The sequence below is a fragment of the Alligator mississippiensis genome, chromosome 14, assembly GCF_030867095.1.
Source record: "Alligator mississippiensis isolate rAllMis1 chromosome 14, rAllMis1, whole genome shotgun sequence".
NCBI lineage: Eukaryota > Metazoa > Chordata > Crocodylia > Alligatoridae > Alligator > Alligator mississippiensis.
In genome coordinates this window covers 10,089,150-10,115,714 of record NC_081837.1, presented here as the reverse complement: position 1 = coordinate 10,115,714, position 26,565 = coordinate 10,089,150, and the positions used below count along the sequence as shown (strand labels likewise).

At 47.4% G+C, this 26,565-nt stretch overlaps 2 protein-coding genes and 1 non-coding gene across 10 annotated transcripts in view; 2 read left to right on the top strand and 1 right to left on the bottom strand.

Annotated features, from left to right (window-relative positions):
• Positions 1-1,805: 1,805 nt before the first annotated feature.
• On the bottom strand, positions 1,806-17,095 carry ASL (argininosuccinate lyase). 2 transcript variants are annotated; one of them, XM_006260196.4, is made up of 17 exons: positions 17,004-17,095; positions 16,540-16,599; positions 13,240-13,434; positions 12,741-12,824; positions 12,097-12,153; positions 11,248-11,345; positions 10,281-10,358; positions 9,546-9,623; positions 8,679-8,731; positions 8,136-8,198; positions 7,616-7,730; positions 5,978-6,062; positions 4,943-5,002; positions 3,966-4,049; positions 3,439-3,519; positions 2,831-2,937; positions 1,806-2,043 (listed from the first exon to the last, which is right to left on the bottom strand). In XM_006260196.4, the coding sequence occupies exons 1-17, from the start codon at positions 17,007-17,009 to the stop codon at positions 1,893-1,895; spliced, it is 1,455 nt and encodes a 484-aa protein (XP_006260258.2). In that variant the 5' UTR covers positions 17,010-17,095; the 3' UTR covers positions 1,806-1,892. The 2 variants fall into 2 exon arrangements, with proteins under 2 accessions (XP_006260258.2, XP_019349024.1); XM_019493479.2 differs by lacking the exon at positions 17,004-17,095 and adding an exon at positions 16,923-16,987.
• A 4,809-nt stretch (positions 17,096-21,904) lies between these two features.
• On the top strand, positions 21,905-21,975 carry TRNAG-GCC (transfer RNA glycine (anticodon GCC)). The gene has a single exon. It is a non-coding gene; the product is annotated as a tRNA-Gly (tRNA).
• A 90-nt stretch (positions 21,976-22,065) lies between these two features.
• Positions 22,066-26,565, top strand: part of CRCP (CGRP receptor component) — a 45,269-nt gene continuing 40,769 nt past the window's right edge. The window contains exons 1-3 of one of the 7 annotated variants that reach the window (XR_002092093.2): positions 22,070-22,125; positions 22,617-22,722; positions 26,341-26,377. Coding sequence is in view for 4 of the 7 variants with exons in the window: in XM_059717392.1 (XP_059573375.1) it covers positions 24,936-25,138; positions 26,341-26,377 (240 nt within the window). In the remaining 3 variants the exon portion in view is untranslated. Of the gene's footprint in view, positions 22,126-22,616; positions 22,723-22,755; positions 25,139-26,340; positions 26,378-26,565 lie in introns of those variants that run through there. The other 6 variants (XM_006260197.4, XR_002092092.2, XM_059717392.1 and 3 more) reach the window with 6 other exon arrangements.

Below are 26,565 nucleotides of genomic sequence, written 5' to 3'. Positions count from 1 at the left end.
GAAGCTCCCCAGGCCTGGAAAAAGGAGCCAAGACTTAACAGAGGGGCAGTGAAAGCACACGGCCTCTGCCCTGGCGAAGAGAGACTGCCCCGAACGGCTCTGCAGCCTCCCGGTTCAGCGTGGCGGGCGTAGCCACGCTCCAGGCTGGGCCGTCGTGTGCCCCTGCGCTCTCCTCTGCCCCCTTCGTTACCCAGCGTGTGCTCATGTTCCACCCCAGAGGTGGCTGCATCGTTTGGAGGGAGCACATCCTAGCAGTGCCCTTCTAAACGTTTCCATTGCTTTCTACAAGAGCTCGGTGACATGAAGCGCTCCGTCCCACGTCAGTGGAATATCCCGTGACCTTCAGCTGCCCCCGTTCCCGGGTGTTTGGAAAGTTCCTGGTTTTTGTTGGGGGGGAGGTAAATGATTAGTCGAATCCGACCACGAGTGAGTGTATTTGAGCGTCCTGCTAGGGATGCAGTAGGAGTCTGAGTCACCAGAAGGAACAGATTGGCCTTTGCACCGTAGAAATCGGTGTGGGACTGTGTTACTAGAGGCGACTGACATGCCAGGTCCAAATACTGACCATGGCACAAGTGCAGTAGAGCAAAGAAATGTTCACTCTAGATGGGATTGGGGATTTCTTTGCACTGTTTAAACCCTGTTGCCACCAAGAGGCTGATGAGAGGTTTGGGAAATGCGTAGCCTTCCCCCTCAGCTTCTAAGAAGGATGCGAAGCCAAGGCTGTGAGTGAAGTGGAGCAAAGCAGAGGTCTTCCCATATTAATAGGAGTTGTGATCTGACATCTCCTGAATATGCTGCATAGCCCTTCAACAGTGTTAGAGCCAACCTGGTGGTGTGCCTGCTACCACTGCATTTGTAGGTCTCTGTATTGCTCGTGAGGTTCAACAAGGACAAGTGCAAAGTCCTGCACTAAGGACAGAACACTCCCATGCACCGGTGCAGGCCGGGGGCTGACTGGCTGGGCAGCAGCTCTGCAGAAAAGGACCTGGGGGTTACAGCAGACAATAAACTGAATGTGAGCCAGTAGTGTGCCCTTGTTGCAAAAAAAGCTAACGGCATCCTGGGCTACATTGGTAGAAGTGTTGCCAGCAGATCAAGGGAAGTGATTATTTCCTTCTATTCAGCACTGGTGAGGCCACATTTGGAGTACTGTGTCCAGTTTTGGGCCTCCCATTACAGAAGGGATGTGGACAAATTGGAGAGGGTCCAGCAGAGGGCAACAAAAATGGTGAGGAGGTTGGGGGACATGACTTGTAAGGAAAGACCAGGGGAACTGGGCTTATTTAGTCTAGAGAAAAGGAAACTGAGAGGGGATTTAATAGCAGCCTTCAGCTACCTGAAGTGGTAGCTTCTCAGTAGTGACATGACATGACAGAAGAAGGAGCAATGGTCTCAAGTGGCTGCAAGAGAAGTTTCCGTTAGATATTAGGAAACATTTTCTCACTAGGAGGGTAGTAAACTACTGGAACAGGCTACTCAGAGAGGTGGTGGAAGCTCATCCTTGGAAGTTTTCAAGACCTGACTAGACAAAGCTTTGGCTGGGATGATCTAGATGGGGTGGTCCTGCTTTGAGCAGGGGTTGGATTAGATGTGTCCTTTCCAACCCCTGTTTTCTATGATTCTGTGATTGCTATTAAGAATCCTGCTGCTTTTGTTCTGAGTAGCCTTCTAGAGCCCAATCACTCAGCTTCCAGGCTTTACTCAGGTCAATGTGGCCTTGTGGGATTGTGTCCTAGTTATTCATATCTCTTGGACAATTGGTGTTTGCGGTAGCTGAAGAAACAAGTGACAAGCGTACAGGGTTTTGGTGAATTTGCAAAGCATCACTGTTTATTAATTTAGAATGAATGCAACAAGCACAAAGCCTACACAGCATAATTTCCAGACATTCAGAACGGTTCCTTTTGGGCCTCCATCATCTCCCTCAGCTTCTCGATCTGTGCATTCACGCTGCTCTTGGCAGTGCCACCAGGGGCAGTGTACTGCTCCACGCTGTTGACATAGTCCCACACCTGGGACACGTCGCTTGCAAACAGGGGGCTGGGGAGGCAAAGCAGAGGTGAGCACAGCCCTGAAGCCTGCACTGCATGCAGGATTGCCTTGGCTTTGCATCTTGCCTGCATTCTTGAGCCTAATCCTCCTCCCACTGAAGTCAAATCATTGCCCTGCACAAAGCTACCAGGTCAGGACAGAAGTGTTTTACAGCTGCTTTGCACAGGTGCCAGTGCGTGCTGCAAGCCAGGGAAGAATCAGGCCCTTTCTGTTTAGAAGTGCCACACAAGGCAGCATCAAAAGTGTCTACGTCTGGAAGATGAGTAGGGGCTAGGCCAAAGAGCTATGCTGTCAGTGGGGAGCCTCCTGCCAGCTCACCATGCTTCAGGGAAGAACTGCATAGTTAGAAGCCATTTAAGCACAGATGGTAATTGCACTCCTGACCTATCTGTGGTTGGCATTAACAGCAGTGAGAAGCTTGTGATGAATAAAAATCATTTTCTGTTTACTCCCTTCAACCGCCCCAGGGAAATTCCATGTTTAGATCCTGTTTGGGATCTAGGCTCTAGGGCTACGGGACAGGAGACTTGCTGCAGAGTCTAATCTATGCTTTGCAACTTGTGTGGCTCCAGTGGAAAGGCTGTTCCCTGTGGGTAAGGGAGTTGTCCCCTTTTTCACGGTGTCATTAGTTTGGGGACCAAGGTAATTCCTCCAAATAGCACTTGGTGTGAAGTCCTGGCCAGGTTTTGCAACAGAGGTTGTTCTCTGATCTGTGCAGCAAGGGGAGAGGTGTTAAGGAGATGTAGGTCATGCCCTTTGAAAGCTGGATACCCACCTAATGCTCTTCATGTCCTCAAGAGTGAGAAGACTGAGGGAGATGGCCTTACTCTCAGCCAAGTGGACGACCTTTCCCGATGTCATGTGAGCCTGTCTGAACGGCATCTGCAGTACCAAGCATAGGCAACAGTTAATGAATATGCAGGTGGGATCAGGAATCAAAGGCTTTGGGGCTACTCAAGTGACCCATACACCTTGTTTAACAGAGCAGCATTTTCCATGGAATCAGAAGTTGGATGTCCTCAGGTGTGCTATAAAAGCATAGTGTTAGCTTCTAAGGGCCTCAGGTCCACTCTGTAGCACTTAGACTACCTGGGATACATGTAAAGGGGTTTTCAATCCTTGGTGACCATCAGCTGAGGATAGAAAATGTAGCACTCTTCAGTGACAGAATACTGCACAATTAGGTGCTTTTCAGGCAGGAAAGGAGAAGATTGTACCTTCCTCTGAGATAACCAGCATTTGTCACAAGAAAGACTAGAGTTTACTATTAGGAGCAGCCCAAAAGTTACCCCAGTGTCCTCAACCCTGAACACATCCCTGAGGGGACACTGTAGTTTCACAATCCTCCATCACATTTTCCATTGGGATTCTCTTGATACTTACCCCTTTACGAACCAAGTAGTAAGCAAGATCAGTAGCCAGCATGTCAGGGCTCAAGGCTTTCTCCATGTTCTCTTTGTGGATCTACAAAAACAAGAGTTATGGACAACAGCTACTTTTCATTGACATGTTAGCAATCGCAGAAGGAACAGAGTTCAGACAGGAAAGGTACTGCCTTGGCAGCAAGGCCTTCCAAATCAATGAGCCAGATCAAGAAGTGAATTTCTCCCCCTTTCATCTTGCTACAGTCAGTGATCCAGCTATTCCATTTTAAAGTAATCGGAGGTGTAAGCATCTTAGCAACATACTCTTCCTCTCCTAATGAAATCCAGTAAACACCTGTTATTAAGCACTGGAGTGGTCATTATCAATGAATGACCTGCAACATATTTCAGCCATGTACCCTAATTCATATTTCACATTTTACCAGTGTAAGTCTGTCTGTTGGTTATGGAGTTACTCCTAAGCTACACTGGTGTGAAGCAAGAGCAGGACCCAATAAATTTAGTAGTAAATGGCTCAAATCTTACCTGGAGAGTAGAAATTACTCCAGTTGCCACCTGAAGCACAGCGTTCAGAGTATCCAGAACATCAAAGACTGCCTCCTTGTCTTCCTGTAGGTTAACAAAAGGGAAAAATCAAAGTAGGTTAAACCTAATGCAGCTGACAAACCAAACAGCACAAATAGCTTGGCCATGGATCACGGCAGAAGCTTTCTCAGTTCATCTGATGTGTAAGCACTAGGAGGAACATACCCATCTGGAAGAATGGCCATCCCAGTGAGCTCCCTGCATAAAGGCATCTGGGCTAAGTCTCCCCTTGCAGACTAATATTCAGATGAGAGACCGTTCTCACCACAGGAACTCTATTTGGACAATGCAGCCTGCATCTGAGCAGGAAGCTATTTGATTAGTGTTTCTGAATGGTGTGATCCATCATTTACAAACTTAAATGAATGCTTGCACTGGTGAAAACTACTGGAGACACTGATGCCCTCTCTGCAACATTGACCCTACTTCCCGTCGCTGTGCTCTGCAGTGGTTGCTGCTAGGGGGTTCAGGGTAGCTTATTCCCCACAACCACTCAACGCTAGGCTGGAGACACCCCGGCAAGGTCCCTCCAGCAAGACATGGACAGAGCCCCCACTTACTCCTCTAAGGTAGTTAATCACTGTCGTTTTGAATAGAAACAGGGAGTTAAAAGCTGCTGTACCCATTATTGACCCCACAAACCATTCAGTCCTTGGGACAGATCCTCAGCTGGCATCCACTAACAGAGCTGCACTGATTTCACCTGAAAACAGTCAGTCATTTTTTGTTCCATAATGGATACTAGGGTTGTGATGCCTCTTGAGGTCTTACACCCTCCCTGTCTCTGACTCAGTGCTGCTACATACAAAACACAGTGTGTGCAGGTATTAATAGTGGCTGTCATTCCTACCACAGTAAGTTTTCGGTTATGTTTATGCAGAGAAATGGAATAGGAAAAAAAACCCTCCATGCTTTACCTGGAGGTCCTTGTTGTAGGTGTTTGGAAGTCCTTTGAGGATCATAAGAATGCTTGTGCACTGCAGAGGAGAGGGAGGAAAGTTAGGGTGCTGAGGGCAAGTTAGAAGAATGATCTAATTTTATCCAGCAGGGCTCAAAGTCTGGACTGCATCATCTGGCCGGGTTTCTGTGCATTACAGTCACTGCCTCATTTAATTACCGAACTGCTTTTGTTTGAGGTAGAAAAGCTACAGGCAGATGGACAAGAAAGAGGGTCAGTTCTCAGAGCTCCCTTGGGGCAGCAGCATTCTCTAGTTGTCAGTTAAATGTATAGCAGGAATGCAGTGTCTCAGCTGTCATTCAGAGCAGCTGCATCTTCTCTGCCAGTCACCTGCAGTCATATGCTACATCTCTTCCTAGGAATAGTATTCTACGCCAGCAGTTCCCAATCTGTGGTATACAGATAACCTGTCAGTAGTATGCGTTAACAGATTGATTATAATTACTTTATATGTAAAAAAAAATTGCTGATGGTACCAATGGTTGAACTGAAAACATTGCTGGCGGTGCTTAAGTCTGTATCATTTTAAATTGGCGGTGTGCAACCTGTCAGAGTTTGGGAACCGCTGTTCTACACCGTCTTGCAGCTGATCTGGGACGCTGTCACAGCAAACTGTATTTGGCTTTACACAGTACGTCTCAGAGCACTGTGCACAGGTGTGTATTCCCCTATTGGACAACTGGGGAAACAGATTAGACAGGGTTACCAGGGCCAAGTTTTTTCAGAAGTGGTCTATGACTTGCAGAGCCTACTTTAAGCTGTTTTGAGCTCAGTTTCACCCACAGTTCCTGCCGACTTCAACATCTCTACAGAGTCAGACACAGGGAGTCATGCTGGGTCCTAATGGGAGGGTTCCTGCTGTTCAGATGACTTGCCTAGTGGCAGATGGAGGAAGAGACCCAGAGTCTGGTAGGAAGGATTCCTTTTCTTCCCCAATTGGGGTAATGGGGAAAGTGCCCTGAAAAACCTGCTTCTCCTCCCTTTGCAGGCTTACCCTTCCAAACACACGTCCAGCCTTGCTGCGGATTATCTCCAGGCTATCAGGGTTCTTCTTCTGAGGCATCAGGCTACTGCCGGTGCTGAAAATAAAACACTTGGAGCATGAGACTACAGAGACCTAATCTGCAGAGAGCAAGGCTGGAAAGATAGCACAGCCTATTGCACTGACAGCATGAAGTACTTTCTTGGTACCTTTTGCTGCTGGGTATTCTCTTGCTTGTGGATGAGAGATTTCCAGTGCTCACCACACATAACAATAATGGGTCTCATTTCCCAAGGTTTCAGAAGCTGAATCTTCATTTCAGTAACTTGGGTTTTGCTTTCACACTCCTGTTCTTGACTCTGTTTGAAAGCTTAGCTTCCTTGGGTAGAAAGATCTCAGCTTCCTCATTCAAGGAACAACTGTTACATCAGCTCTACCCATGAACTTAGGAAAGTCCAGCCTAAGGGTGTGGTGTCTCTTACCAGGATATACTGACAAAATTGGGTGTGAGGATTCTGCCACATTAGGCATTTAGGGCACTACAGAGCATGAAAGAAGCCTGTAACAGGAAATCTGGAACGATTACAAAACATGCCTGTTAAAGGCTCCTTTTACAGGAACTCCCAGCTCGCAGCAGGAAACAGAGTTATTTTCTTTCTTTTTTTTTTTTGTTAGTGCAGGCTCATTTACAGCCTGATTCTAGAAGCATTTACTTGGGCAAAATGCCCAGTGAACACAACAGAGGCCTTGCTGGAATAAGGGCTACTGGAATGAGAGTTTGAAAAAAAAAATATGTGCGCATAAGGCTCCTTTCATTTGACAAGCTCAAAGGCTTAGCAAATATTAGTCCAGAGTGAAACCACTATCATCCCCGTCTTACAGATGGGCAGATCGTGGCAAAGAGGTGGAGTGACCTGTTCATAGTCATACAGTGGGTCAGTAGCAAGGCAGGAACAGACCTTAGGTCTCCTGGTCCCTTTCTCTAGCTACTAAATACTTCTCTCCTAGCAGCAATTTGCTTCAAAAATGGAAAGAAAAAAACCTTGTTAATAGGTCTGAGCATGTACATAACTGGATTAGGCAAGATGTATCATTACTGGGCATCTGTCAGGATCTTTGTAAGCAGGAAGGCATTGTAGCTCGTTCCTACCCACCACTCCTGGCCTAAACACCCAGGCTCTATGCCAGCACTGCTAGGATGCGGGTGCCTGATTACCATGTTGTATCAGTCACTGGGGAGCCAGTATTAATAGGATGCTGAAAGGAGCGGGGTAAAGCCTTCAGTACCAAGAAGCTTTGAGATGCTTTCATATTCCAATGGGCTTGGAAGTGGCCACCTGAAGGGTCTAGTGGCAACAAGTCTGATACTGCAAACCTATCAACCTGCCCATATTTTAGGAGGTGGCTCTGCAGGGTCATCTTTATTCTCAATACCTAATTTCTGAGGTTGCCTTGCCCCAGTCACAGCAACCCACTCACTAACTGAGGAGAGTTACAGCTGATCTCTCTCCTGATTCCAGTACAGGGTCACAGCTATGCCAGTTTACTGTTTGGGCCCTTCTTGTCCTGGGTATTTCTAAAAAGGGAATAAAATACATTTTGTATTAGCTCTTTTTATTTTAAAATTTGTAGCAAGAAGTAGAGCGTTACCTGTAGGCATCAGACAGGGTCACAAAGCCAAACTCCTTTGTACTGTAGAGGATGAGATCTTCAGCCATCTTGCTCAGGTGAGTCATCACAAGGGAGGCAAAGAAGAGGAACTCCACTGTAGGGAAGGATGGAAGTTAAATATATATATATATATATATATATATATATATATATGAAAGTCTTATTACGGCTGCAATTGCTTGCAGTTGGGCTGCAGGAAAAATTAGGTTGTAGACAGGCTACAGCATTTGTTGAAGAGAAGTCAGAGATTTTTCAGATGATTTTGGTCATTAGAAGTCTTATTCTAGTGTTCCAATTTTACCCGTCATAGATCAAAAATTCAAATGTAGCATTAACATTCAGCTAAAAGACTGATCCCTCCTTGCAGAGTTGCTGCTAAAAATGGCCGTATCTGAGCTCTTCCCCCTCTCAAAAAATTTATCAAAATCAGGTTTCTAGATAGTCAGCAGTGACAGAAAGACAACAATGATAAAGGTAACAGTGATAAATTTGCACCTACCCACAAAGTCACGTTCACTGACAGCATCCATGCTGTTCAGGCTGATTTGGGCAAAATCAAGTTCTGCAATTTAAAGAGCATACATGGTGATGATGTAAACTTGAGCATTACCTGAGCTTTCTAAGGCCTTGATTCAGGAGAAGTCAGGGGTATTGCTGGTTTCCAAGTGCATGGACCAGCCCCTGACTAACCATATCCCATGTCAGACAGATGCAAAGATCTGAGTGTGTGTGTGTGTGTGTGTGTGTGTGTGTGGTGTTGGAGGGGGGTGATTCTGTAGCAAAAGCCCCAACTACCAGGGCTTTTCTTGACAGCATCAGGGAAGGGCAAAGGATGGGGAATCCATCTCAAGTAGTAAAACAAAAGGAACTGGGGTTGGGTTATGAAAAGGATAAATAGAGGGCTGAGAGGAATGTACAAGGGGGATCTCTAGATTATGATGCAGCAGACAGTCTGTTAGTCCTTCTCCCTCATGTCCATTAGGGCTAGGTTTAGGCCACTCACTTGCTCAGTTGTAGTGAAGGGTAGCTGACAACAACTTACCCTTACGCAGGAACTCTCTATCAATACTGAGTGGGTTGCCGGCCACAGCACCACTGTACAGGGAGAAGGGAAAGCCATGCATGACACACCGCACTGACACTAACAAACCCACTTCTGTGTCCTCTGCACAAACCAAGTCACAGAGAGCGATACCACAAGCTCTGACTGCATGCTGCTTTTCTAGTGCACTGCTTGTCCCATACTATGTGTACAACTATACTGACTCCTATAAGGTAATTTCTAGCCAAAGGCAGCCAGGAGTTTCTTATTCTGTGAAGGTGACTTGGTGTCTTTCAAGCCTTTAGAGCAGGATCCTACGAAGGCAGAGTCAATGGCAAAAGTCTCACTGACTTTAGTGGATACAGAAGTATGATTTTAATGAGAGAAGAGCTGTTCATAGCAGAGATCTTGACCTCTACTATCTGCCCATTTCCAAGGCAAAACCTTGACAGGGCAGCAGGACTAATAATGTGAACACACATAGTCTAACGCACCACTTCACCAATAGGCCTCTCTAGTGGAGACAGACTTTTGGTGATGGAGAACAATGTTCAGAATAGGAAGTGTGTTAAACATTTTCTAGTATCCAGGGTTGGAAATACAGGCAAGTCCCCTTCTATCTATGCTGTTTACAAATGAGAGCTCTGTCTTCTGCGCCACCAGAAAACACAATCTGCCTTTGTTATGCAGGAGGCATAAATGTTAACAGGTGTTTCCATGGCAGACCAGAAAGGCTGAGGCTGCCAGCATTATCTCAAGCATGAACCATGGTCACGCACATTTTGCTTGACTGTACAGTATTCCTATGTGCAGGTGACCAGAGGGATTGCTCCTGACATTGGAAGTCAAGAGAGGCGAGTGATTTACCTTCCCAAAGGCAGAATGTTGATCCTTTTCTTGATTTCTCTCAGACGTTCAGAATCCCGGAGCAGAGCAACAGCATGACTGTGGGAAGACAAGGTGATAGAAGAAGAGAGTGAAATAACCAGGTTTAGCATTTGCCTCCCTAACAAAGTGGCTTTTAGCTGGTGTGAGTAGTACCAAAACCTTACTTATCAACAGAACTCGCACACAATGAAAGCCAGAGGCCATGGCAATGGGTACCTTGTCAGCAGAGATGGAGCAGCCAGGAGCAAGATGAGCTTCCCCCAGGCTACCACCCTCCAGTGAAGCAAAGCTCTGCTCTAGTGGCAGCCCTTCTGATAATGTCCCCAGTCTTTAGGTCCTTTGCAATGTTTACTCAGATGGGAAGATCAGACCCTGGTAAACTAAGTGCAAGTGAAACTTATCCTAAGTTCTGTGTGGCAAACCCTATTAGGAAGTAGAGAACTAGTTCCCAAGTTTGGCTCTATCACCCTGGTGCAGGCATGCTTTGGATTTGACCCATTCACACAGTTGTTTTCTTAAGTCACCCACAACCCAGGAGATGCATGAAGATGGGCTGATTCCACAATGGAGCATCAGCTTCCACATGAGCCTTGGAGGCTGCTGTGGCATCGCCGCATGCTGATGGTACTTTGTGTTACAACTGCACTTCTGGGTGTCACAAGGAGTTGGTCCCCAAGGACACACTCTCACAGCAGAGCCTACGAAGGATGGTACCTGAGCAAGAAGTGGCTCCATCTGATTGGCTGAGCTCTTTGCATGTGGGTATAGCCAGGGAAGATGACATCGGTTTCTCTGCAATATAAAAGGAGAGATGAGGCAAACAGCCAGCTGACAGTCCAACAGCCTGAATGAAGATACAGACTAAACAGAGAACCATCTAAGACTGAGGAAAGGGAGGCCAGAGCTCCAAGAGAAATTCTGGGCTTCAGGAAGAAGTTACTGTGCAAGGTTCCTTGGCCTGTGTTATGCAGGTCAGTCTAGAGGATCATAGCATCCCCGTGCCCTGACATCTAGGAACTGTCGGAGCCAGTGTTACAATTCGGGAGTTCCCAGACTAACGCTTAGCACACAAGACGCTTTGGTACAATCACCCTGTATTACCGATTTATGATCGTACCCAACCTTTGCTTTACAAATCCTTATTTATGATCACCATTGTCACTGTCATGTACAAAAAGAACGGAACAATTAAAGATCCCCTCTAGACAAAGATTTGGGCGGCACCCAAACTTGCATTCAGATATCTTGATAAGTGAGTGTTCTGGCTCACTGCAATTTAATCAGGAGTTAAAATGATTACGATTTCTACCAGGTCCCAATTCAGAATGTCTGGAAATGTCCAGCTGCTTAAATTTGGTTTTTTCTGCTTTAAATTAAATTCTAACCTTGCCATCTGACTTCTGTTGCCAGGATACAGTTGGGATAAGAGGAAGTCTCCACGCAGCAGGCCAGAGAATTAGGGCTACTGGCATTATCTCCAGCATCAGCCACACATGCTTTGCTTGAATGCATACTATCCATGTATGCACCTGACCAGAGGAACTATTCCTGACATCAGAAGAGCTCTGATGATTTACACCGGATCAGGAGCCAGCCCAGGATTTCTAACATGGCAGCACAGAAGCCAAGAGAAGCAAGAGATTTTTACTTGAATGTGGGATTTAAAAAAAAAAGGACTTACACGGCAGCTCGCTCCACCAGAGCCCTAATGAGCTGCAGCAGGTGAGCAGACAGCACAGAGTAGAAATTCCTCATGAACATTCTCAAGTCAGTCACAACCTGTAAGAGAAAACCGAGTGCAATGTACCTTGTGATGAAATAAACTTCACTATATTCCATATTATATGGGTCAAAGAAGGCAAAGAAGTGGAAAGAGGCGTACAGGTCATTAATGAAGCGTGGAACATTTTTTGCCTTTCTCTGCACTCCTAACCACCTTACTGGAATATGCACATGCACAAGGGCAAAATTAGATCCCCAAATCTTCAGTGCCCTCCCACAGAGAGCTTATGGTGCTGTGCCCATGAGTACTGCTTCTTCTGCAGAACAGTACAGCAAACCTTCTTCATGTCAAATGCACAGCATAGACCCCACTACTCCTAGAGTAGCAGCTGTCTCAGGTTCATAGGAAGCACTGTGTTCTCAGCAGAAGGCCCTGTGCTCTCTCCTCAGTCCATGCAGACATGCTATTCGATACAGGTAGCACTCGTGAAGTCTGACATGAACCTGCTGCAATACTTTGCAAGAAAGTTGTGAAGTGACTCCGGTTTATTTCCCCCCTTTGATACAGAGCTCTCACTGCATCCAGCAGGAGACAAATTCAAGGTACAATACTGCTGCCAAGGGAAATGAGTTCAGTTCACATTCTTATAAGGCAACACTGCTCAGCAATTGTGCTCAGCTGTTACCACCGTGCCACTAAATTAAGTTGCATGATTGCCGTGACTTTGTGGGTGGCATTTAAGAAACACTGAAGCACATCAAAGGAAATCTGATGATAGAGATGATAGAGATGATAGAGTCTCCTTACCTGATCATTTCTGCTTCGTCCAGTGTGGAGTTTTCCAGCCACCTCTCCAATCAGCTCCTGTGGGCAAGAGAAGCATTTCCATCAGCATTAGCTTAGTGGAAACAGAAGGACTTAAGTGAAACCTGACATCTCTGCTGCTTAAAAACTCAATCTAGGATCCTGCACACATGCATGAACGTAGGACATGGAAGCCACAATCTCTTCCGGGCAGGGACTGTTACTTGTCGGATGCATGTCCAGTGCCTAGGCCACAGCAAGGTCCTGATTAGGGAGCCCTCAGCACCCCTGTTTTGTAAACAGCTCTCCCAATGAGAGCCGTAAGGTGCTACTTTAGTAATTAATGATGTTAAATACTCAGTGTGCATGGAGCTAGCCAGGTGCACACGTGTGTGTAATATCAGGATCTACCACTGATGCAGTAGGTTGGCCAGAGTCTGTTTTCAGGGATGGAAAACAGTGGGGAATATCTGCTTACTGAATGCATCCATGAGGCTGGTCACTGCAGAAGTATTTGATTCTCTCAATAGGAACACAACCAAAAATAGGAAACAGTTCAAGCATGCAAAGGGAGAAGCGAATGTTACAGTTCCCAGAATGATCAGAGATGTGCACAGGAAGTTATGAAGAAATTAACTGAACTGCACCTTCAGTCTGCGCTCGTTGGCAGTGTGGATATCCTCATCATTTGGGTTCAGCACAAAGAGTCCTTTGGACCATTCCTCAGAGATCTACAAATGTCAGCAAAAGACAGCGGTCAGGGATTATTATTTCCCCACTTTAGGTGGCTCTTGGGAGGCTCAATTCCTATAAGTTTGTAAAACACTTTGGTCACCCTGGAGCTAGAACTGTCCCCTTCTCCCTCCAAGTCTGATCTCACACTGGTGAGATTTTGTTGGAGTTACACAATAGTAGGAGAAAACCAGATCACTGCAGCTGAAAGACATCACTACGACTCCTGCCATGCCACACATATGTGAGACTCTGAGAGTGCATTTGGCACTACTCATTTACAGAGCACTCCAGAAACAAGTTGGGGATAACAGCACTGTTATCTCAATAGCAGTGGCTAAAGTTTCCTGTATCTGTACTTGTCCTTATGCTTGGCACCCTTGCATCATACCATCTACTTCAGCTGATAAATACCTTTTCCAGTCCATTCAGGATCTTCTCCACCTCAGGTTTGGTTAGAATTCCAGTCTTTTCCAAGGCCTTGGCATAAGCCATGCTCCCTTGGATGTCAACTTCTGACAATCTCTGGTCATAATCAATGGAAGAGTTGAGCCTCTCCATGATGGGATCCAGGCCTCCTACAAATCTTCCCCCCCAAAGTTTATCCCCCTGTGCAAAAGGAAGTGGGAAAAGAAAGCAGACAGATCAATCATTTTGGACACCCAAAGAAACACAATCCTTCAGATTAGCGCTGATTTTAAAAACAGGACGGTGGGACAGTCCCCTGCCACTCTGCAGCGTTAGCATATAACAGAGCATATGGGATCAAATTCAGACCTGGTGTAAGCAAATGCTGCACCCCTGCCAAAGGATCTGGACTAAGTCAACAGGCTGGATTTGGAAGTGGTGTAAATAGTGCTGGAACTGACCTCTAGAGGGATCAGAATAAGATGAGTGCTTTACATTTACAAATTTACAAGCTCCTGTTGGCAGCATTGACCCTCTTTCTCTTCCCACATTGAACGAGCTACACTCCCTTACGCAGCTGGTAATCTGCAATAGCCTGCAAAGAAGCATAACCGTTGGGCTGCCCATGTACTGAGGCCATTCCCTGTCTCATTTCCTTGGGCTTCCCCCCTACATCATCCCCTATCAGCCAGTGGGTCCGGTCCTCTGTAAGCTCTTTGAGTTAAGGACCAGCCTTTTCCTTCTGGGAAAATGAGGGCTCCAGGGTGATGCCACAATACAAAAAATAATAATGTGAACATCAGTCCTGACCTTGACTCAGTGGAGTCTTAGCATCTCCAGCTTCCAAGCCAGCAGCTCTGACACGATAGGTCTAATAGCATAATGTTTTCAGTAAGTAGTTTAAAAGGACACTGTTACACAAACACAAATGAGAGTTTCCTCCTTGGTTTTTTATCAGCCATACCTTGGGAAGACAAAACAGCTATAAAATGTCTCAGGCTCTGCAATTTTGAAGGGTTTTTTTACACATCCATTCATCTAGTATATTCATTATTTGTGTGTGGCCTTGTGGTGTTTGTTTTAGAAGGGTGCCTCGGAAGGAAGGGAAGTTTAGGTTAGATATTAGGAAGAACTTTCTCACTAGGACGGTAGTAAAACCCTGGACCGGGTTACCCAGAGAGGTGGTGGAAGCTCCATCCTTGGAGGTTCCTAAGACCCGGCTGAACAAAGCCCTGGCTGGGATGATCGAGGTGGGGATGATCTTGTTTTGAGCAGGGGGTTGGACTAGATGTGACCTCCTGAGGTCCCTTCTAATGCTAATTTTCTATGATTCTCTGAATCTAAGTCACCCTTCAAGCTAGTCAAAATGCAAGGCCCATCTCACCCTGGATTTGTACAAGCATCTGCTTCAGCAGCCAAGAAGATGTGTTGTTTGGTCACAAGTCACTTGCTTACCCAAGTGGGACACATAGATTCATAGATGTTAGGGTCAGAAGGGACCTCAATAGATCTTCGAGTCCGACCCCCTGCATAGGCAGGAAAGAGTGCTGGGTCTAGATGACCCCAGCTAGATACTCGTCTAACCTCCTCTTGAAGACCCCCAGGGTAGGGGAGAGCACCACCTCCCTTGGGAGCCCGTTCCAGACCTTGGCCACTCAAACCGTGAAGAAGTTCTTCCTAATGTCCAATCTCAATCTGCTCTCTGCTAGCTTGTGGCCATTGTTTCTTGTAACCCCCGGGGCGCCTTGGTGAATAAATACTCACCAATTCCCTTCTGTGCCCCCGTGATGAACTTAAAGGCAGCCACAAGGTCGCCTCTCAACCTTCTCTTGCGGAGGCTGAAAAGGTCCAGTTTAGCTAGTCTCTCCTCGTAGGGCTTGGTCTGCAAGCCCTTAACCATACGGGTGGCCCTTCTCTGGACCCTCTCCAGGTTATCCACATCCCTCTTGAAGTGCGGTGCCCAGAATTGCACGCAGTACTCCAACTGCGGTCTGACCAGCGCCCGATGCTGAAGCCCTTACTCAGGCCAAATTTCCACTGGACTCAAATGGGAGCTCTGCTTATGTATGGACTCCAGGATTGATCCAAATGGATTTTAAAAGCAAATTTCCAGAGCAGATACTAGCAGGCAAAGAGAAGCATTTGGGGAGCATTTACGGAAACTTCCTGCCGCAGAGCCTGAATTGCAATGTGGATACTTTGGCCCATCTGCCTTATATCTTACACATTTCTGCCTCTCCCTTTTCACATCCAAACCACCCTCCATGGCAGCTGACTGGATAGGACCCTGTCTCAAGATAATCAGTACCATTATTTTATCAGCTAAAGGGGTTACTGGTGAGTAACTCTGGGAAACTTTCCCCCCAGAGACTGTCTCCACCTATTAAACCAATTCCTGCTGAACCAATATCTTTTATGGGCCCTATCATTGTGTCCCTGTAAAGAAAAGTACATCCTTGTGAAATTTGCCTTTTTAGAACCATAAAATTAGGCCCTTTGTGTTTAAAGATTTGATTTCAGGGCTGTTTTAAGCATATGCCCATTTTTAATTCTAACTTTGTCCACAGTCAAATTTTGCAGGGCCTCAGCTACAATACTGATTAGACATTGCCCTTCTATTAGTTTCCTCTGCTGGTTCACAGGAACAATGCTAAAAATGAGTGACCCACAGGAACAATGCTAAAAATGAGTGACCAAACCTAGGTAAAGAGGTGGAAAATGGACAGATTCGCAGTTACATTTATTTGGGATTTTCTCACCCTGAATTCAGACATGGAAAATTGAGGTAACCAAGCTCACCTTGCAACTGATAGTATGTTCATAACTAGACTTTTTTTTCCCAGACTCTCTCATTTAACTTTTGGCAGTCACAGTATTTCACCATAAGTTTTGTGGGGACTTGTCTCTCAGTTGAAATTGCTACCTGTCAAACTAATCAGGGCAGCGATGAGGGTAGAAGAGGTGGAGGATGCTTGTCAAAATGCAGTAGCATTAGATGGGAGAGGAGGCAGACCAGTTTGGTTCAGAGGCTGCTAGTTTGGGGCAGATACTGAAAATGCAGCCTTGGTACAGACAGATACTGCTGGTGAGTGGTTGTACAAGTAGCTGTCTAAATAGTACTTAACTGCAAAGTGATCTTCACCTAAAATAAGTGATCTCATGTGAAAAAGAGCTCTGATAAAATGTTGCTCTCTGATATTTTTAATCAAGCTTCTCAAGAGTTTAGTTTGCAGCTGGAGCAGCTCCCATCCTAAGCACAGGAGAGTGGGTGACAACTACTACTAAGAAATCAAAGCTCACACTCACCTCAGCCGTCATGTCTGAAGGCTGCCTGTTTCCTCTGGAGACTTCAGCAACTTGTGCAGTCTGCAAGAAGAACACAGCACAGATGTTTTCCCCTCTCAGACAGGCAGTTCAGCGTGCACCTTTTGGACAAACCGCTCCAGACCGCCCCGCAGGAAAGTACCGCCACCCCACAGCTTTGGCCAAACCGCTCCAGACCGCCCCGCAAGAAAGTACCGCCACCCCACCGCTTTGTACAACCCGCTGTTTGCAAAAATCCTGCCCGGGGGTAAAGAAAACATGATTAATCATCCATCATCAGCTCCAGCAGGACAGGATTTATTGCACAAGAGGCAAAGCAGTTGCGTTGCACTGTATATTGGCAACGCAGCGAGGTCTCCTGCAACCTGAAATGTGAGCGCAGAGGGTCGGAAAGTGCACTCCAGCCCCCTCTGGTTCGCGTCCCAGCTGGGTTCAGCTTAACTCACCTGCATGCAGGGAAGCACTGGCTGATCTCTGCTGGGTCTGGCTCAGAGGGCTGCTTTTAGGCACAGCCAGCTGATGTCATAGCCCCGCCTCCACAGGGGGGGGCTGAACAGATCTGGAATTTCCCTGGAGTTCCCTCCCACATCTAGTCCCACCCTGTCCGGTCCTGCTGTGCTCCAATATTGCAATGCTAGCAAATTATAATGATTTATTCAGATGGTCTGAGCTCAGAGCATATAAGCCCCCTGAGCCTATTTAGCTTGCAAAGAGCATACATTATGGGGGCAGAAGGAGAGAATGGGATGGAGGGGAGAGACTCCCTAATGTTTTCTGTTGGAGAAAACCTCCATGCCTGGAGTGTATTGTTCTGGGAAACGAGAGTTTGCCTATGTGCATCTGAATTCAAAAGCTCAACTTATTATTTAGTAGCTGTTTAAAACCTCTGGAGTTCAAAATATTGTCTCAACTTGAAACACACCTCTGTAAGCCATGCAGAAAACTATGCTGGGAGTCAATAGGAGTTGATCCTCGACTTTTCCCCATCACGTACCACTGCTAGGAGGTTGGGATGGATTACAAGAACATTGGTGACGCGTAGCGGGTGCACACGGGTGCAGAGATCAGCCATGCACCCCCTTGGCGCCAGCCGCGAAACCCGAAGTGCCGGCAGAAGTGCACTTCCAGTTTCGCCGGTTTTGCTGCTGGTTCGGTGATCGCCCGCTGGGGGATCTGGTGCCCTCCCAGACTCGGGAGGCACCAGTCACCCATGGATTAGAACAGCGGCTCTCAACCTTTTTTGTACCAGAGCCCATTTGTCACATCGATAGCCAGTCCTGACCCAGTGCCCCTCACCCCCAGGCCCTAGCCCCCCAATGTGTGGGGCAAGGGGTGGGTGTGTGTGGGGCTTGGAGGGACCTCAGGCAGCCCCTTGCAGGCTGGAACTGGCGCAAGGGAAAAGCCATGGTTTCCCATGTTTTTCTCCTTTAAAGGATAATCCACTTGCAATCCTTTCATATATTCTTGCGACCCACTTTTGGGCCGCAACCCACGGGTTGAGAAACATTGGATTAGAGCGGGGTGCTCAACCCCCAGTTTGCAGACCACATGCAGCCCCTGGCACTGTGTCATCTGGCCTGCAGGATTCCCCATGAGTCTTTCCTGTTTCCACCTCTGCATGTGTAAAACCTATTTTGGGGGGATATTGCCACAGTAGCTGTGGGCTTTTACATTTTCGCCAGTTGAGGGAGTCGTTATCAACGAGTGACTCTTGTTAGCTTTCAACTTTTGTAGACTGATTGTGGCAGAACAGAATAGCCTTTTCAAGTTCCTCATTGTGCAGGTTGATACACTGGTTGTTGATTCACTGCTAGCTAATTCATAATGGACTAGATGGGACCTTCTGGGTTGTTGAGTCTAGTCCCTGTTATTGCAGGGAGCCACTATTTTAATAAAATCCCTTCGTCAACTGATCCAACTCCAAGGACTGAACAACGATACAGGTAGGGGAGATCCCAGAAAACAGACCCCAACCCAGCATTTGTTCCTTGGCTCTAAATACTCAGTCACTCCCCAGCAAGGAAATGCTTTTTCCTTCTTCCACACTCCTAATGATGTATTTTTTTTACTTTTGTTGCTATTACTTTTATTATTATTATTATTCACACTGTTTGTTAACTATATTACAGTGCACTACTTATTCCAGTCTTCAGTATCCAGGCCTTTGAGGAGCTCTAGGAATGGTACAAATTAAATTTCAGGTGAATTTGTCATCAAAATCCCCAGCAGAACATGTGCAATCATTTCTCCACTCCCTGTATCTCCCCCCCTGCAATCATTTCTTTACCCCCTGCATTTCTTGTATTGTCTTTCTCTTGCCATGTCCCTTGTTCCCATTTGAAGTCTTTTTCTCCTTACCTGTGGCTTGTCCTCTCCATCCACTCAACCCTTCTTGTCTCAGTCCCACCACTTCATCTCCTTTCCACCACTGGCGTCTAGATGCTCACAGCAATGATTATTTGGGGGAATTTGCTGAATGTATTTACTTACCTGCCTACAGGAGATGGTTAATTCTTTTCTACTGTTCTGAATGGAACGTCACAGTTACAGTCCTTTTGCTAGTGATGAACAGCATGGAAAGTGTGAATAACAGAAATTAAACTGGAAATCAGAACAGACGTTCCAGGTATGGGGATAGCAGTAAACAAGGCAGCAGGATATTTTAACAGGGTGATTTTGAGCTAGAGAGTAATAGTACCTTTGTGCCAATTAAGGATTGTAAAATGGGCCTCAAATAAATGCTTCTTTCTCTTTTTTCCCGTTTTTAATTTCCTCCCACTTTCTGCTTTATCATTTTGCTTTTTTACTTGCTTCTATGAAGCCCCTGATGAAATGGCACTATGTACTTCAGATCATTTCTCCTGGGGACAGGGAATGGAGCACAGTCCCATTTCTGATCTTTTTCTTTTCCAAGCTGATGTACCACACATACTGGGGTGCTCTGGAGGGGAATATGGCACATTCAACTGCAAAGAAACATTGAACTTTATTTTACTACATTTCGTTGTTCCAAAAAATTAGAGATTCGTGCCTTAACCGCACTTGCTTCTTGGGGACTAGTTACAGCATTACCGATTTCTTTTAATTTTTCCTTTATTACAGGAGTTTTTAATAATCATGTTCAGTCCTTTCAGTGCTTTATATAGTGATTTGCAGGAATATACTCTTTGTATTAGGCCTAACGCTAGAAATGAATTGACTCACATAACCTTTGCCCTAAAGTCATCCTATAGACTCGGTCTGCTGGTCAGTGAAATGCACTGTTAGCTGGGTTGGTGTGGAGCAGTGCTGACATGTTTTATAAAAAGAATTGTTTAATGAATTTTGAATGTAAAAAAGATGCAAAATGCTGAATACAGAAAACATCTTTCATGACAAAGAATAGATACATTGCAGATCTGCTTTCCATAGCAGTTACTATGTCCCCTGCTTTCAGTAGTTAATACCAAGGCTCCTCTCTCATTGAGCCTTAGTGGTAACAATCACAATCCTATGCTTGAAATGTTTATACGTTGCACATTTAGAAAATTCCATGTCTGCATTCCCTATGGATACTCGAATGTACACATCCCAAGCCGCTGAGTCCAATCAGAAGTACAGAAATTAAAAACCGAGATACCTGGGCTAATCACTACTTTTGCATCTTCTCTTTGGAAAGTAGTTTGTGTGGAGCACAGTGATAATTTTGGTTGTGCATGAACTCCAGAGCCCAGTGGCTGAAGTGCATAGCAGGGCTCAGGAACGAAGCCCTAGGAAAGATATCAAATAAGATGCAGATAATTACCTGGTGTTGGAAGACAGAAATGAGATGCTAAGCATAAAAAAGCAGGTGCACGTGGTATCGTATAGCACCCGGCAGAGCTGTCGCAGGACTTTGCTCTGCTGGTTTTGGCCATATTGTGCCAGGGTCAGTAAATCACATGAACAAACAAAGGCGACTCTAGCTCTCTCTGGAGTCTGTCTGTTGATCTGGGTGTTTGTTCATTGCTGTCACTGTGCAACGACTGTGGTGGTTCCAGGGGTATGACCGTGGTGGTTCATATTTCAGTCCTTTCATTGATGAAAGAGGCTGACTCTTCTAGAGAAGATACCATTTTGGGTCACCTCCCTGGGTCATTAGGGCTCGATGGCTATTTGCTGGATCCCAAGTAATAGCATGGCCCTAAACTCAGAGGACACAAGGAGTTTCTTGTATTGCGCAGGCCTGTCCTATGGTCACGGGCAAGGCCGTTGTTTTGCGTGCTGTATCCAAAGCAATTCTCAGCTGTGTCCGGAGAAGAGCGGAGCTCGCTTTCTCTGGGTTGAAACGGGGTTGATGCAAACTGTAATACAATATATTGAGGTTATAACCAGTGGGAGGGCGGTGAAGAAGGTGGAATATTGGTGTGTCAGCTGATGAGACCCATAAAAGCACTTTAGGAAGAAATGCCTGATGGCACCCAGGAGAGGATTTCCTATAAGGTATCATGTTGTTCACACAGGTGATGGCGACATGCTGTGCGTGCAAGGCCCGGAGTTCATTTTCTGGACGGACAAAAATGATTTGATTCACTCTTCCCCTTTTATTATCACAGCCGAAGCTGGCTGGGACACACACAACTCAAACTGGTGAATTCTGGGGTGTTTCTGCCTGTGCCAAGCCTTGTGCCAGCAGTGGGCCTTTCTTTTTGTGGGCAGGTGAAACCTCTCCCTTCACCGTCAGGAGAAAGGGCAAGAAGCAACCAAAGCAGCGGGCGCGCCTGCACATCACCCTATGGCGACATAGTGACGCATGGCACGCTACGGCGACGTATCGCTAGCTACGTCGCAGTAGTGGCGCGCTCCCCGCTTACGGTGCCCTGCTCTGGAGACACAGCGAGAAAATTTAAACACGTGGTGCCCATTTGGCACCGTCCAGGCGGTTACCACACCATGTTTTAGTACTTCCAAAAGCACAGCGCAGTCACACCGTTCCCGTATGGCGATGTGTAGATGCACCTAGTGTAGGGCAAAGCTGCAGAGACCCACAACCAAAGTGTTCGGTGCAGGGCAGACCCACAACCAGGACAGGGCACACCTGCATGGACCCACAATTGGTGCAGGGCAGACTTGCATGGACCCCAAAGCAGGGCAGGGCAGGGCACACCTGCATGGACCCACAATTGGTGCAGGGCAGACTTTCATGGACCCCAAAGCAGGGCAGGGCACACCTGCATGGACCCACAATTGGTGCAGGGCACACCTGCATGGACCCACAAGCAGGGTGCTGCAGGGCAGACCCGAAGGGACCCACAATTAGTGCAGGGCAGCCCGTGCAGGGCGTTGCGGCGCGGGAGGAGCGAGCGGGGCAGCCGCACCGCGTGCGTCCGCATTGGTGGTTCAGTGGTAGAATTCTCGCCTGCCACGCGGGAGGCCCGGGTTCGATTCCCGGCCAATGCAAGTGTAACCTTTTTTTGCCGCTTCCGACGTTCTTTTTCCCGGCGGCCCCCGCGCTGCGCTGCGCTGCGCTGCGCTTCGCCCCGCCCCGCCCCGCCCCGCCCCCTCGTCCTTCTCCTTGCCCCCGGGACGCAGCACGGGCGCCATGGACGTGTAAGGGCCGCGCGGGGGGAAGAGGCCGCGGGTGCGGGGAGAGGACTGGGAGAGTCGTGGTTTGTTTTCTCCCAGAGCAAAAATGTCCCCGGGTGGGGAGTGATTCACCCCCGGGCCGTTCCCCCTCCCAAAAACGCTATTTTCTTAACCCCGGGGAGAAAAGGCCTGGCCGTGCGCATGCTCCTGGCCGCGCAGTAGATTTGCAAGCGTGGGCCGCGCAGATGGCAACATGAAGGCCTCTGAAGAAACCCCGGGCGTCTCCGAGCCTCGCTTGACGGCGGTGACACGGGGGGGGACCAGGGGCGACGGCCACTTACTGAGTTTTGGACATTGGGGAAAATTTTCTCACTAGGAGGGCGGTGAAGCGCCGCAGCAGGTCACCCGGACGTGGGGGAGGCTGCATTCTTGGAGGTTTTTAAGGCCTGGATAGAGGGGGAGGAGGATGAGCTGTTTGGTTTAGAAATGGATCATTTTTGTTTAATTTCCTATAGGAGCGTACCATGGCAATTGTATTCTAAAGTATATCTTAAAAGAGTGGCTCTTATGGACTAAGATGAGACGAATCTGTAGTACATGAGGATGATCTTAGTAATTTAGGTTAAAAAAATACTTTTTTTTCCCAAAGGAATCTAAAATATATTTACGGAAGAGGTTTCAAATTAAGTCATTTTTTTTTTTCCTTTTCCATGTACAGGTTACTCCTAAGTGCGCTATGTAGATAACTGATGTAAAATCCCCAAATTAGAATTGCTATAAAAATAAACTGCATGCTGATATATTGCATGCATACTTTTTGGTTGTTCAGACGTTCATACGACGGTGCAGACTGACATAAAAACTGAAGTCTGTTTCTGCTTTGCCAATTTTTTTTGTAATGATACAAATCAACCTGAATAAGCACGCTGGCCATAATGTTTGCTATATTATTTCATTTAAAATCCTCGTAGCTTGACAAAGTACTGAACAGCAAGAGGACTTTGTAGCTATAATAAATTTGTATCTCCCCATACCCTTAGCAATAATCAATCCCGCTAGTAAAAACTTAATTTTTTAAGTAACAGCTTGACAACTGGATGGGTTTCTGTTTGCTGTTAATTGGTACAAAAGAAGTTTAAGTGCTTGTGGTCCCAAAAGGTTTACCATTTTAAAAACAAACCCACGCTTGATTTAAACAGTATAAAATCGCAGTTAAACGAACTGCTGATTCATTCTGTGCTTGCCTGTTGAATATACAGTCCAGGATCTTCTCAGTTTTTTTAATGGAAAGAATCTGTATGTAATTCTTCCATGGCGCTATTATTTCCAGAAACAAAGAACATCCTCCGTGCATAGGGATTTCTGCGGAGATAGGCTGAATGCAGATTTCAAAGAATTGTGTTTACCTAAGAACAAAACTACAAAAGCTATATGGCTTGTAAAACATGAATGGAAACTGATGCGTGTGTGAGCTCACTTGCTGAAGTTTCACTAGAATCAGCTAATTGGAATTTTAAGTTCATCTCAGCGTATTTTACAAGGTCCCTTTCATTTAAAAACAATGATAGAACCTGTGGACGTTTGGAAGGCATTCACATGTTTGACTGTGATGAATGTGACAGTGCTATTCAGAGAGTTGATGGTGCTTGACAATGCATTTTGCTTTTTTTTATGTGCTGTCGCAGACCTGAGAAAAGCCCTTTTTTTTCCCCTTTGTATGGTAACTGTCTGGTGACTCAGCAGAATGCATTGTTCTCAGGATATATGGCTAGCTCCTCGCTGCTTGTCCTACAGAAGTTGTATTTACTTGAAAATATGAAATTACAATATTTTCTAGTCTAATTAATGGGAGCATGCTCAATTCAGAAATACACTTTACTCAGATTGTTCGATCCAGCAATAATATGTAAGAGCGATTCTTGCATAATTGGATCAGCCCCGGGACTGTGGGGAGCAGCCCAGGCTGTGGCATGTGCGGCTGGTCCTGCTGCCCCCAGGGTGCAAAGCAGGCTAGGGGCAGCTCCTTCTGACTGCCACTGCCACTGGACCCAGCCTCACTGCCAGGAGTCCCACCCATGTGGGCAGGGTGGGCGGCCAGGTGGAGGGGATGGGGCTGGGGAGCGGTGTCCAGGAGCAGCGCGGGTGGGGAAGGCCAGGGCCAGGCTGGAGCCAGGATCACAGGGCAGTAAAAGGGCCTGGGGCAGAGCCTTGATCCGCTGCCCACGCATCCCTGCAGTGGGCACTGTTTCCGCAGGCAGAGGTGTGTGGGGAGCAGATTGCAGTTCTGCATCAGTTCCTGGCCTCACACTATCACTGCCCCAAGATCCTGGATCCGGCTCCTCTTGCATGTCCAGCTCCTGGATGCTGCTCCCCACCCACCTGCGGCCCCATCCCATCCACCTGGCCACACTACCTGCCCAGGATTGTGGGGCAGTGGCAGTGCAGGGCTGGGGCCCAGGGCAGAGCTGCGATCTGCTCCCCCCAGGCCCCTGCCCGCAGAACCAGCACCCATTGCAGGGGTGTGTGGGGAGCAGATCATTGCTCTGTCCATATTGTCACATCCCCCCCGGTTCCAGCCCTGGACCTGCCCACCTGTCCTGCTCATGGATGCCGCTTTCTGCCTGCCCCGCAGCTCTATCTCAGCTGCTGGCTCATCATGGAGTCACTTAGGGAGCTTTGGTGAGCTGTTGATGGTGGGGGTGATTGCTGACCTGGCCCACAACAGCTCACCAAAACTCTGTAAGCGGCCCTCCAGCCCAAATAATGCCCACCCATGCTATAGAGTATGTGTGTGTGCATAGTTACAGATACATATATAGACCTCACTTACCTGTATGTGTGTTTGTATACATTATCTATTGTGGCAGGGCACTGTGTGCGCCTGCCACTTTAAGGGCCTGGAGCTGGCAGCCACCAGGTGCCTGACGAGGGCAGCCATTTTAGAGGCAAGGGCTGCCTATATAAACAGGGCAGTTTGGCTGCTGGAGGCCAGGCAGCAACATCGCCTGGCTGGAGAGCTGCCGAAAACAACCTGGAGGTAAGGGAGGAGCTGAAGGGGATGGTAAGGAGGCTCCTGGTCCTGGGCATGACCTCAAACTGCCCCCTGCCGGGAGTGGGTGGCCTGGTGGGGCTCTCAGTGGCGCGGGAGCCCCCAGGAAATGCCAGGCCGGTTACCACCCCGGTGAAAGGCAGGTCGGGGCGCCTTAACCCCTTGCCCCCACCAGCGGGGGGGTAACCCCAGTGTTTGTAAAGGGCCTAGAGGGCGGACCCTGGGAGAAAGTGAGGGGCTTGAGACCCGACCCGGACGAGGGAGTCCCCTCGACTGGCCCATGCTGGGGCCAGGACCAGGAGGGTCTAAAGGGCGAGGGATGCCCAAGAGCCAGGGGCCTGGGGTCCCGACTGGCCTGGAGGTGGGCCAGGGCTAGTGGCCGAAGGTCCCGGGGGGACCACACCCGAGAGGGGAAAATGGCTTTGTGGGGGGCTAGGTAGCCCAGATGAAGGCGGAGAGGCCGCCTGATCAGAGGGATCGGGGAGGGGTCCTGTTTGGAAGATTCAGGGGCCCAGCGTGGGGGCCGGTGAGGAGATGAACACCTAGATGCCATCTGCGAGGCTTGGGCTGCGGTATTGGGGAGGATAGGAGCCACAGAGAGCACCCCCTGGCATTGGGGCACTAAAATGGGTAGCTTCCCGCTTATGTGACATCTATTAATGAATCAATTAACGCCAAGGCGTGGCAGGTGAGATAGCGGGCGGTTGGCCCAAGGACAGGTGGGCAGGCCATGGAGATCGGCCCTGAGGAAGCCCCCTGTTACATCTCAATATCTGTATCTACCCACTCGGTAGATTTCTGTTATTGTTTTGTGCGTCACTTTATCCAGACAAAACTTTAAGGAGCAAGGAATAACTGAATGGGCTGTTAATTGAAATGGTAGTAGGCTGTCCCAATTCAGAGGATTTTGCTGAGCAAGTTAAACACTACTTTGTGGATCAATTGAGCCAAATATTCTTGTCTAATAGTAATAAGCATAATTAGGTTGTGTAAAATATTCGTGACTGCCATAGGTAGCAACAGCCAGGAACAGTGGAGGAATTAACAAAATTGTGATCCTGAGAATTTTATTGGAAAGAATTCCTGAATTTAACGATTTCTACTTTTTAGTGTTAGTAGAGAGGAAGATGGTGATTTTTAAATTTTTTTTATACAAAATATTCTGAAACATGTTTTATTCCTTTTTCTAGAAAAGATGCCAATGCTGCATTGCTGAGTAACTTTGAGGTAAGTTTACTCGTACCCTAATTTTCAGTAGAGTTTAATGCCGTGATCAGCAGCTTTTTAAGACTGCAGGTCATATTGACACAGTTCAAGTCAGAGGCAGATGGACAAAGGGAGGTCCCATGGCAGGCACAGGAAAAACACACACCACTGCTGCTTCCCCTCGTGCTGGCGTGGGAAGAGTGCCTGCC